The sequence below is a fragment of the Manihot esculenta genome, chromosome 10, assembly GCF_001659605.2.
Source record: "Manihot esculenta cultivar AM560-2 chromosome 10, M.esculenta_v8, whole genome shotgun sequence".
Classification (NCBI taxonomy): Eukaryota; Viridiplantae; Streptophyta; class Magnoliopsida; order Malpighiales; family Euphorbiaceae; genus Manihot; species Manihot esculenta.
The window spans coordinates 29,063,427-29,075,996 of NC_035170.2; the positions used below are offsets into that span (position 1 = coordinate 29,063,427).

Below are 12,570 nucleotides of genomic sequence, written 5' to 3' on the forward strand. Positions count from 1 at the left end.
GTATAATGTTTAGAATTTAAGAATAATTGTGTAAGACAACAGTATATATTTGCCTATGTGATTATTCTTTTTTTTACGCCGTAAAGATAAATATAGTATTTCCCGATAATCCGGCAATGATGTGGTCGGCTCGTTGGTAAGGGAACTTCATCGGCTAATTAGCTAGAAATCTCGTGATCGCAAGCGTAAAAGGGATTTATTAGATTGTAGTTGTTTAATAGTAACTTTCTTATAGAGACTTACCCTGAAGTTGAGAGGGAGAGTCTGTCTAACCTGAGGTCGTACTGTCCTAAAACCAATCTAAAGCGCTCGGGTCTGCTTTTCTACGGATGGGACCATATATAGGTTTATCAGATCCTTGCAACGTGGACCTATCTTATGGTGACAGCTCACTGTCTACTTTGGGCGAGTCTCATGTAGCATCAGATGTCCCTCCATTGGTCTTTGATTCTTTTGATTCAAAAGTGACAATTGTTTTCATAATCTAGGTCATGTGGCTTGTTTGTCCGGGATGAGCGCATGATGTCCTTGCTTTTTACTTGCCCTGTTAACTAGTCAGATCCAAGATCTTGTTTGACAAAAATTGATTCAAGTGATATAGTAATGTCTTGACAAGTTTTCGGGCTCTCTCTAGCCCCATGGATCATTCAGGCCTCTTCTAGCCCTTACAAGCTCCTTAGCCTTTTCCAGCCTTATTGAGCGTATAAGTATTTTTCAGCCCTAGCGTACTTTCAAGCATTTTCTTGCCTCGATAAGCTTCCGGGCATTTTTTAGCCTTTGTGAGCTCTCTGGCTTTTTACAGCCCTGACGGGCTTCCTAGCCTTTTACAGCCTTGACGAGTTTCTATGCATTTTTCTAACTCTAACAAGCTCCCGAGTATTTTCTCAACCTAACTAATTCCTGGGCTTTTTACAGGCCTTAACGAGCTTTTGGTCATTTTCCTCCTCGCAAAAAGTCTTAGATTTTCGGGAGTGATTATAAGTAGGGCTGAGCGTAAATCGGTTTAAACCGAAAAACCGAACTGAACCGATCGATTTCGGTTTAATGGTTCGGTTAATCGGAAAGTTCAGTTCGGTTCGGTTAATATTTTTCAACTTATTCGGTTTTCGGTTCGGTTCGGTTTAAACGTGTTAAATAACCAAAAAACCGAAAAAACCGATTTTTAATATATTTTTATTATTTAAAACACTGGTTTGATTTATATTTTTAAATTTTATATGGATTTATATGAATTTTTTAAATATTATCCTTATATATTCAGATAATTTTTATTGATAAATTTATGTGAAACATTTATTGAATTATTTTACTGAAATTAGAAGAAAAAAATTTAAAAAAATACAGATTTCGGTTTGAATCGAACTGAACAGAACCGAACCGATTTTTATCGGTTCGATTCGGTTCGGTTATATTTTTATAATCGGTTTTTTCGGTTTTTAATATTTTTACAATTCGGTTTTCGGTTTTTTCGATTCGGTTCGGTTCGGAACCGAACCGACCGATTGCACAGGCCTAATTATAAGAGCAGCAACACATGCCTGTGATTTTATGGGTGAGATAGGAACAATGCTCTCAATCGCATGGCCTGACTCATACTCGCCTTATGGCCTGAGCATCGAATGCTTTAGAAGCTTCTTGTGAAGCAAGAATAACTTCTGGTTAGTCGACCTGGTCTATACTCCCCTTGCGGCCTGACATCAAATGCCTTAGAAATTTTTCGTGAAATAGGACTAACATTGGTTGGTCGGCCTGACGTATACCCACCATATGGTCTAGCATCAAATGCCTTAGAAACTTTTCCTAAAATAGAACTAACTCCCGATTGGTCGGCCTGGTATATACCTGCCCTACGGCCTAGCATGAAATGCCTTAGAATGTTCTTGTGAAGTAGGACTAACACCCGGTTGGTTGGTCTGGCGTAACTTGCCTTATGGTATGATATGAGATGACTTGATTAGTAGGTCCAACGCCCATTCTTCTGACCTGATGGTTTTCTCGACTTATAACCTTATTTCAATGGGATTAACTTTGGGTCTTTTGGACTGACGATTTTTCGATTTATGGCCTGACATGAGATGTCTTATTATACGGGACCCATGTCTGGATGACTTTGTGGTCTTTTATGAATGTTTATTTCCATGGACCAATGTTCGGATTATATGCGGGACCCAAACCCAGATGGCCTTGTAACCTTTTATAAATGTTTATTTCCACGGACTAATGCCCGGATTATATACATGACCCATGTCCATCCAACGTTTCTGACTTTCCCATAAAAAAAGAAACTTGAAGAATGCATTTTAATTTTATAGCATTTCCATAAATCATAAATATCTTTCTAAGGATAAGATAAAAGATTCAATCATCTGACTTGACCATTTCCAAAGCTTGGAGTTTGACCCAAGAGCTAAACATATGTGACACTCTCCTCAGGGCCACCCCTATTAATATTCGGTCCTCTTGCAAATACATGAGTAACCCCATAGGTTCACAGTTAAGGGTGGTTTTGAAAATTATTACCTCGCGCTCGGACCTCCTATCTCTTCTACTCTTTTTGATAAACTTTCAAAGTGTGTCATTTTTTATTAACCTATCGATCTCGTCTTTCAGATGTCGGCACTCCTCCGTTGTATGTTCGTGGTCTTTATGAAAATAGCAGTACTTGATTTTATCTTGCCTTTTGGCTCTTTTAGGGTTGAGTTTAAGAGGCCATCTAACTTCCTTATCTTTTTTTTTATCCACACTAAAATATGTGTCCGTGAGTCATTCAGGGAGTGTAATTCTTATACTTACCTCAATCGTCCCTTCCTCATGAGACTAAGTAACTTTGTGGTATCCCTCATATCCTTATTTCTCTGCCTTTGCTTTAGGCTTGTCTTTTTATCCTCTTACTGTCCTCCATAGTACCTTGGAGCAACCCGTAGTAGCTTCCGGCCAATGTCCTCGGAACATCATCTAATGACTCTTTTTCCTCGAACTTGTCATTCCCTTTGGACCGTGTCTGGATTATCCCTGTCTAAGGCTTTGAGTTATCAACAGAGACTTTCTCCCTTCCCTTAAGAGCCATGAGCGATGTCTCTTCCTAAGTTTTATATTGCTAGAAAGTAAACTGCAACCTTTTGACTTACTGGAGCATTTGCTCAATACTCAGATTGTTGAGATTTGCTTTTTGACCATTGAAGGCGTGTTTTATCCACCGCCAGAAGTGGAAGAAATGATAGCGTTCTCGTGGATAACAACCTTAGCAACAGTTTGAAAACTTTCGCCATATCGAGAATAAGGTGAGATTTCTTTTTTAAGAGAAAAGTGGATAAGAGATCGGTCTTAATTTAAATGAACAGAGAAAATTCAATGGATTTCCAGCAACGAAACCAAATGATGTTGCTGAAACCAAATGATGATGTGGTCTAAATAGAGCTTTGCTGTGATTGATTTAACTTGCGAGAAAGAGAATGTGAGGTGGTGGGTGCCTACGACAGCCACTCCAACACTCAAGTCAGTAAGATGAAGAAAGGTGAGTACAATGTTTAGAACTCAGTAGTAGTTGTGTGAGAGAATAACGTACCTTTGCCTCTATGATCGTTCTCCTTTTATACTGTAAGAAAATGAGGATAAATATAATATTTCCTAATAATCCAACGATGATGTGGCCGACTCGTTGGTAAGGGATCTTCACTGGCTAATTGGTTGGAAATCCCGTGATCGCATGCGTAAAGGGGATTTGCTGGATTATAGTTGTTTAACAGTAACTTCCTTATAAAGACTAAGCCTGAAGTTGAGAGGGTGAGTTTGTGTGACCTGAGACTGTTCTGTCCTGAAACTGACCTGAAGCGCCCGAATATTTTTTTTTACGGGTGAACCGCGTATAGATTTATCAGATACTTGCCACGTTTGTGTGACCTGAGACCGTCCTGTCCTGAAACTGACTTGAAGCGCCCGAATATTTTTTTTACGGGTGAACCGCGTATAGATTTATCAGATACTTGCCACGTAACCCTATCTTATGAGGCTCACTGTCTATTTTAAATGAGTCTCATATAGTATTAGAATTATAACTGAGAGTACTAAATTAAAATTAAACTTTAAAAAGTTAACTATAAATTTAATGGTCTTTAAAGTATTATATTGAAAATAAATTTATTTTATATTTATTATATATAATAATAAATATATTATATTAAATAAATATTTATTATAAACTAAATTCATATTATAAAAAATATCATATACATATATAATATTAAAGGATTTTATTGTATGTATATATTCTAACATTATAAATCATACATATTTTTTTAATATACAAAAAATTATATTTCATATCAATAATATTAAATAAAATAAAATATTATATACTGTAATCTAATAATTTTTTTTTATTAATTTTGACTTTTATTAATCTACTATATGTATATTAAAGTAGAAATGATAAATAAATATTGAGATTAACAAATAATAACACAGTTAAAATAAAAATATATATTTTAAAAATTGCTTTATTAATTAACAAAACTTTAAGAATTATATTGTAACTTATTGTTAACTTTCTAGAATTAATTTAGTCTTACAAGCTATAACTATAATAAACTAAAAATTTAAATTTATTATAAAAAATTAAAAATATGAATTTTAAATTTTAAATATAAACATAAATTAATGTAAATATTTTATTTTTTATCTAATATGTCTTAAAAATAATAATTAATATATAAAATTAAAAAAATTTTAGGTGAAAATTAATCGAAGCTAAAAGTAAATATGAAATAATTAATTTTATTGTCCAGTATTTTAAATTTAGAATATAATATAAAAATAGAAAAATTACTTTTTAGTCCCTGAGGTTTACCGTAATTAACACTTCTGTCCCTCTATTTTGGCGACCCAACACTTAAGTCCCTCACTTTCTTTTCTGTCCAAATTCGTAGTCCTTCCGTCTAAAATAGCCATTTGGGACACGTGAATTGACAAAATTAACCCTCACTAAATCCAAACCCAAACCCAAACCCAAATGCCTCTTCTTTTTCTTCTCCTTCTTCTTCCTACCCTTTTCTGCAACTTCTTCTTCTTCTTTCTTCTTCTTCTTCTTCTTCTTCTTTCTTCTTCTTCTTCTTCCTACCCTCCTTTCTGCAACTTTTTCTTCTTCTTCTTCTTCTTCTTCCTACCCTTTTTGCAACTTCTTCTTTTTCTTCTTCTTCTTTTTTCTTCTTCTTCCTACTCTTTCTCTTCTTCTGCAACTGGAGAAAACATGAAAGAGAAAAAAAATAGGAATTTCACATTAAGAGAATGGTATTTCTGAAAAAAATTATCACCTTTCACTTTTGACTCTTTGACCAAACGGTTTAAATTGACAGAAGGACTACGAATTTGGATGGAAGAGAAAGTGAGGGACTTAAGTGCTGGGTCGTCAAAATAGAGGGACAGAAGTGTTAATTACGTTAAACCTCAGGGAGTAAGAAGTAATTTTCTCTATAAAAATTTGTAAACTTTTAGAATTTTTTTTATCCACGTAAATTTTTTATACAAGTTGATTAGTTTCAAAAAAACAATTTTTAAAAGGAGAGGAAAAAGAAGGGGAAAGCACATGGAACACAAGCAACTCTTCAACTATGTCTATGGTTTTATGTTTTCACTTTTTCGATTGGTTCTTTCTTTGAATTTAAGTGTGGCTTTTGTGTTTGTATTGTGTTATTTGTTGTTTCTGGCTTAGTCAAATATCTGTCGGAGGCGAGGAGGGTCAGTAAATATCAACACCGAAACTCAATATTTAACTCCTTTAGACTACTCAGTGGCTATGTTAGACTGAATATTATGGATTAGCCATCTTTTTGGTGGCTGTTGGCAATGATATTGAAGATTTCGGTGGATTACATGGTTCGACAGTTTAGGTTATTGTTCTGGCTTTTGGCTGACTTTCTGCTGTCTTGGCTTGGCGGTTGTGTGTGTGGTATTGTCGATTGTCATGGTCTTGGTGATTGTTGTTATTGGACTATGATTGGTTGGAGGTTGGTAAGGTTGATGAGAGAGTTCAACGCAAACTGCAGATACATGTAGACTAGGAGTCATGTTGTCCTCCTATATTGTTTGGACTGGGAGGTTTGGGTTGGTTGGCTGTAGTAGTGTTTATATATGCTGAAGTCTAAGAGGTTAAAGATAAGGCCCAGTGAAGAGATAATAGCAGTACCTATAGTTGCCGTGAAGCTTGTGAATATTGCAAAAACAGCACAAGAAGAGAGAAGCTTAGCATCAGATGTTATCCATTGAAAACCCTCCACCAAATCCCTCATGTGTTTGCCAATTTCCACAACTGAATAGCATTAGTGATGAGAGCGCTTCTCATAAACTTCCCTTGACAGAGTTAGATCTATCAAATCCACACCTTGATCATCATAACCCACTTCCCAATTTCTTTATAAGGTAAATATTCCTGCTTTCTGGTTATTGTCTTCTTTGAGGATGAACAGTGTTAGATTTTTTTTTTTTCCCCATTTTCCCCCTTTTTCTATTTCCTTTGTTTTTGTCATGGCTCTCTAGCTATGCTAACTGCTTCCTTCTCTTTCTTCTGTTGATCTCAAAGTTAAGATCTTTTGTTGGGTCCGATCTAGAGATGCATGTTCCTTGTAGCTTAAATGGAGATGGGGCCTGTTTTGTGACACCCCATCTTGTCTCTGTTTTGGTCCTTGATGAAGCTTTCTCTTGCTTTGCCTGATGATCTCATTCACGGCTCTTAAAGTACGAGCACCAAGCTTAGCATACGCTTCTTTGGTGTATATTTATGTCTTGAAAGATTTAGTCAATATTCCTCAGCCTTCTCTCCAAGTCCCGGTTCTCTACTTCTCTCTCCTTTCTCTCGGCGTCAGTATATCTCCCGCCAACCCACTCAGCTCCAACTCGGAGGTTACTCACCAAATCCAACTCTGTAGACTAAAAATTACATTGGCCGTGATTAGTGTGAACATTCGATCAAATCGGTTAAAAATTGAATTAAATTGAGTAAATTAAAAATTAAAATTTTAATATTTATAAAAATTAAATTAAATTAATTTGATTTAATTTAATTTAATTTAATTGATTTGAATTTTTAATAATTTTTTTTATTTTTTATATTTTATTTTTAATATTTTAAAATTTAATTAAAATATTTTAATTTTAATATATTTTAATTTTTATATTATTAAAAATAATATATTATTATTACATTTAATTTTTTTAATTTTTTTATTAAAATTAAATTAAATTAAAATAATTAAAAATTTTAAAATTAAAAATTAAATTAAATTAAAATTTTAAATTAATTTAATTAATTTAATTTTTTTGATTTTAACCGAATATTTATGCTCGGACTTTTAAACCCAATATTGCTCACGCTATCCGCAACATCCCAAGCAACACGTAAACTCCTTTCTCTCCCTTTCGGCAACATCCTCATCGACTCACCTAAGTTCCTGTCGCTATTGACCCACCACCCACAATCGACTAAACTGAGTTGAGGTGAAACAGTTCTGTACTCCTCAGGAACAACCGGGACAGTGAAAGGTGTAGCTTTGACGCATTAGTACCTGATTGCCTTAATTTTTAGATTTTATTATAACAGGAGTCTGAACGTGAATGAACCAGAAATTCACAAAATTGCACTCTTTACGCTACCAATCTTAGTGAATAGATTATGAGTGCAATTAATATATTAATCTTAAATCTTTATAATATATTTTGAAAATAATAAATTATAATCACAGGCATGTACGGTGTTGTTTAAGGATAACGCTCAAGCCTAAATGACCTCCATACCAAATATCTTCAGTCCTGTTTTTGGGTAATATCTCCTTTGTGAATATTAATTGCACTTTAAAAACGACAGAAATTTACAGACAGAGAAGAAGTTTTTAATGTTTGTCCGTTGTCGAAGACCAAATATATACCAACCAGCAAAGCCATGACGTCACTTGATTCTTGGCTACCAAGATTTGAATTTTCCACTATACAAGAATTTTTTATTACAGCCGCCGGCCCACAAGCAGTTCTATAAGTACCTCAGCTCATCACGTTCAATGATCATCCTCATCTTCTATACTTAGCCCCAAAACTAAGAATTCTACCATTCCCATAACAAAATGGACAAAGCACAGCTTGTGTTCGTCCCCACACCAGGCATGGGCCACCTTATATCTGCAGTGGAGCTAGCGAAGCTTCTTCTCAGCCGCGATTATCGCCTCTCCATCACCGTTCTCATCCTTGATATTCCTCTTTTAAACTCCAAGCTCCACAACTACATTGAATCCCTGCAGGATTCCTCGTTCGCTTTGTCTAATCGTCTTCGATTTATTGAACTACCAAAAGATGATCCTGAATTATCAAATTTTCATTCTTTCTTTGAAAGGCAGAAACCCAGTGTCAAAGAAGTTGTGTTGAAGCTCACTCAGGCTGAATCAAATGCCGACTCACCTCGGCTTGTGGGTTTTGTTCTTGATATGTTCTGTACGCCGATGATGGATTTGGCTGATGAGTTTGGAATTCCATCTTATATTTTCTTTGCATCAGGCGCAGCCTTTCTTGAGTTGATGCTTTATGTACAGAAAATTCATGATGACGAGAATTTTAACCCGATTGAGTTCAAGGACTCGCATACTGAGTTAATAGTGCCGAGTTTGGTGAACCCATTTCCGACTAGGATTTTGCCTTCTCCGATCTTAAATAAAGAGCGGTTTGGTCAGTTACTTGTCCTCGCAAGGAAGTTCAGACAAGCTAAGGGTATCATAGTAAATACATTTTTAGAGTTAGAATCTCGTGCGATCGAGTCCTTTAAAGTGCCTCCATTGTATCATGTGGGACCCATTTTGGAAGTGAAATCAGACGGAAGAAACACTCACCCAGAAATCATGCAATGGCTTGATGATCAACCGGCAGGATCAGTAGTGTTCCTATGCTTCGGGAGCATGGGAAGTTTTAGTGAGGATCAGTTGAAAGAGATTGCCTATGCGTTAGAGAATACTGGCCATCGGTTTTTATGGTCCATTCGCCGACCGCCACCTCCAGATAAAATAGCGTCTCCTACTGACTATGAAGATCCACGAGAGGTCATGCCTGAAGGATTTTTAGAACGAACAGTTGCTGTCGGAAAGGTAATAGGGTGGGCTCCACAAGTTGCTGTGTTGGCTCATCCAGCCATCGGAGGTTTTGTGTCACATTGTGGGTGGAATTCTGTGCTGGAGAGTCTCTGGTTTGGCGTTCCGATTGCGACGTGGCCTATGTATGCAGAGCAACAGTTTAACGCGTTTGAAATGGTGGTGGAGTTGGGATTGGGCGTGGAAATTGATATGGGTTATAGGAAAGAGAGTGGAAAAATAGTGAATTCTGATAAAATAGAGAGAGCGATAAGGAATTTGATGGAGAATAGTGATGAAAAAAGGAAGAAGGTGAAGGAAATGCGTGAGAAGAGCAAAATGGCCTTGATCGACGGTGGATCTTCATTTATTTCGCTAGGCGATTTTATAAAAGATGCTATGGAGGGATAATGTCTAACCCGCAATATAAAATAAGAATACAATTTATATGAAATTTTATATATTTATATTATAAATTTAATTTAGATAAGGTTTTTTATTATTAAGAATTAGCATAAAATAAATATAATATTTTTAAGGTTAATTGATTCAAATATATGCATATTTATTTTAATTTTAATTTTTTAATTTTAATTTAATTAATTCAATCATTATATTTAATTTTAATTAATTTTTAAATTTTTAAATTTAATAGTTTATAGGATAATTGAATAATTTGGTTTACATATCAAGTATATTATTATTATTATTTTAATTGGTTAATTAATTAAAAAATGTCTAACATTTATATAATTTTATATTTTAATTTAAATATTTAAATATTAAATAAATTAATTTAATGTTTATATTTTAATTTTGAATAATTTTTAAATTTAAAATTAAAAATAAATAATATAATTATTAAATATATATTTTATATTTCCAATCGTAATAAATTTTATTTTATATTTATAATTATTATTATTTTAAAATATAATTTTTAATTTAATACAATCGTATATATAAAATAATTAAAAATAATATATTATTATAATATTTATATAATTATTAATACAAAATAAAATTTATTTATTGTTAAACATATTGATCTTATATTTATATATCATTTAACTATAATTAAATATAAATTAATATTATTTATATATATATAATTAATTTATATTTATATTTTAAAAAAGAATTTATATTTAAAAAAATAATAAAATATTATGTTTGGCTTCTATTTAAATTTTTATATTTTAATTTTTAAAAATTGAGTAAAGTTATTGTAAATATTTGACTACTTAATTTAAAATTTAAATATTTAAATTAAAATACACATAAATATCAAATTTTTTTAATTATTTAGTAATTAATTTATATAAAAATAATAATAATAATATACATCAGTAAAATTTTAATATACATGCGTGAGTTTAGTTTTATAGTTTTTTTTTCTCTTTTCTATATTTTTTATTTTTTATTTTTTAATAATACGTTATTATTATACAGTATCGTATCGTATGTATGAACATCCTTTTTTTCTATTAACAAGCGATTATTTAATTTACCCCAACATCTATATAAGTCTAATTCTGAATGCATAAAAGTTTTTATATACTTAAATTTAATGGTTATCATATACTAACTAAATTATTAAAGTGATAGATAAATTATTAAAATTTAAAATTTTATATATTGATTAAAATTATATTAAAATATAAAAGTTAAAAGTAAAATATTTAAATTAAAATATAAACACACATAAATATTAAATTCTTCTGATCAATTGATCTGTTTTTAATTTCACGACGTTCACGTCAAGTTTCCACACAATTCAATTATTATTATTTTTTTATTGATACGTTGCATACTTTTTTCAAAGACTCAATGATTATAAAAAAAATAATAATTTTTTAAAAAACTTTTATAGTTATAATTGACTAATTCCTAATAAACATATGGACTTTGTTTATTTGTTGATAATTTAGCTATTTATTTGTTATTATGAAATTCAAACAGAGAGTAATAGACACGTAAACAAAATCAACTAAATAAGACCAATTCTTAATAGATATTATTTTTTATTTGAGTAATTGAAAATCAACTAAACAAGATCAATTCTTAAAGATTGTTAATTAATCTTAGAGGAACCAACTTCTGAGAAGTCATAGAAGCTGAAATCAGTATTTTCAAAGATTTCATTCATAGTCTCTGTAGAGGGAGCCTCTGAGTCCATCATGATTGCTGCCAAGCTCTCCTTAGCTGGAGGAGAATAGAATGAAGATTCCATAGACATTTGCATTCGAGAATGTTGATCTCTGCTATGTTCAGCTGAGGATTCAAGGGTTACTTTGATCCCTGAAATTAAAAATCTTTGGTGGGACATTGCATAAGGACTTGTTGAATGTGTTGATATGTCACATTGCTTGCATAGTAATGCTCTATCCTCCAAGCAAAACAAATACCCTTTTTTCTCCTGTAATCACAAATTGTTTCTCAAAGTTCTAATGAAGAACAAATCCTTTATAGAATCATAAAATCTCGAGAAAATTAGGACTAATGGGAAAAAGAAAATACCTGGCAGGTGTCACATAGAGGAAGCTGAGAACAGGAAGAAGAGTCTTTGAGGAGAAACAGCCTTTGATGTTTCTGCGAAAGCTTGTTAGCTGCATGAACCTCTTCATCACATCTTTTACACAGCACTGCTTCATCTGCACAACACAGCAACTCAGCCTCCGCCTGCCTGCAGATATCACACTGTATTTTCATCTCTCTCTCTCTCTTTTTCCTTCTTCTGATGAAGCTAGCTTGTCATCTTCAGTCAATTTATTGGGAAGCAAGCACAAGTGAACAAAGAAAATCATATCGTATCTTCTGCACATTATGAACATTAGCCAAGAAAAGATTTCCTCCATAATAAGCCAAGAGAACTATCAAGTTCCTGCATGATAGGATTGTGATTTACTGTATATTCATTTTCTTTTACAGCTCAGATCTTCATGCTATTATATCTGTATAAATGAATAAAAGGGTGGCAGTGGCATGGATCATTGGATAAATGAGTGAAAAAGAATAATGGAAGTCAAATAAAAATCCAATCTTCCCATAATATACCCATTTGGTTTATAGCTTGTTCATGGCTTGTTTGTTTGCTCTTTTTTTTGTCAGGGAAGATGGGCATGAAAGATACAAAATATATCTAGAAACCTCCTGCTACTTTTCTTGTATTTTCCTCAACTTGCTCATTTGAGGGCTTTGATCTCTTGATGCTCAGTAACCATGTTCAGCAACCAGGCTTGCATACTTGTGTTCCTAGCTTTTCCCCATGGAGAAGCATTTTCTTCTTAATATTGTTATAAAAAATTTCTTGGTATAGTTATTCTATAAAATAATTGTAGAAACAAAATTAAATAATTCATTAAAAATAATTATAAAAATAAATATATAAATTATGATTTTATATAAAAATAAATAAATTAAATATAAAAAGTGGATGATGACCGCTAGACTCATCCAATCCAGACAAGGC

The 12,570-nt window shown here is 32.7% G+C and overlaps 2 protein-coding genes across 2 annotated transcripts; one reads left to right on the forward strand and one right to left on the reverse strand.

The window, feature by feature from the left end:
• Window positions 1-8,008: 8,008 nt before the first annotated feature.
• Window positions 8,009-9,565, forward strand: LOC110624060 (anthocyanidin 3-O-glucosyltransferase 2). The gene has a single exon (XM_021769131.2). The coding sequence runs from the start codon at window positions 8,109-8,111 to the stop codon at window positions 9,507-9,509; it is 1,401 nt and encodes a 466-aa protein (XP_021624823.1). The 5' UTR covers window positions 8,009-8,108; the 3' UTR covers window positions 9,510-9,565.
• A 1,607-nt stretch (window positions 9,566-11,172) lies between these two features.
• Window positions 11,173-12,034, reverse strand: LOC110625373 (B-box zinc finger protein 23). Its single transcript, XM_021770998.2, has 2 exons — window positions 11,619-12,034; window positions 11,173-11,517 (listed from the first exon to the last, which is right to left on the reverse strand). Exons 1-2 carry the CDS (start codon window positions 11,808-11,810, stop codon window positions 11,173-11,175), a joined length of 537 nt encoding a protein of 178 aa, XP_021626690.1. The 5' UTR covers window positions 11,811-12,034.
• Window positions 12,035-12,570: the final 536 nt, after the last annotated feature.

Excerpts from the sequence above, each read along its gene's own strand:
- LOC110624060 (XM_021769131.2), top strand. The coding sequence starts at position 8,109 with ATGGACAAAGCACAGCTTGTGTTCGTCCCCACACCAGGCATGGGCCAC.
- LOC110625373 (XM_021770998.2), bottom strand. The coding sequence starts at position 11,810 with ATGAAAATACAGTGTGATATCTGCAGGCAGGCGGAGGCTGAGTTGCTG. Across the intron at positions 11,518-11,618 it reads CTCTATGTGACACCTGCCAG|GAGAAAAAAGGGTATTTGTT; the intron begins GTATTTTCTTTT and ends TTGTGATTACAG.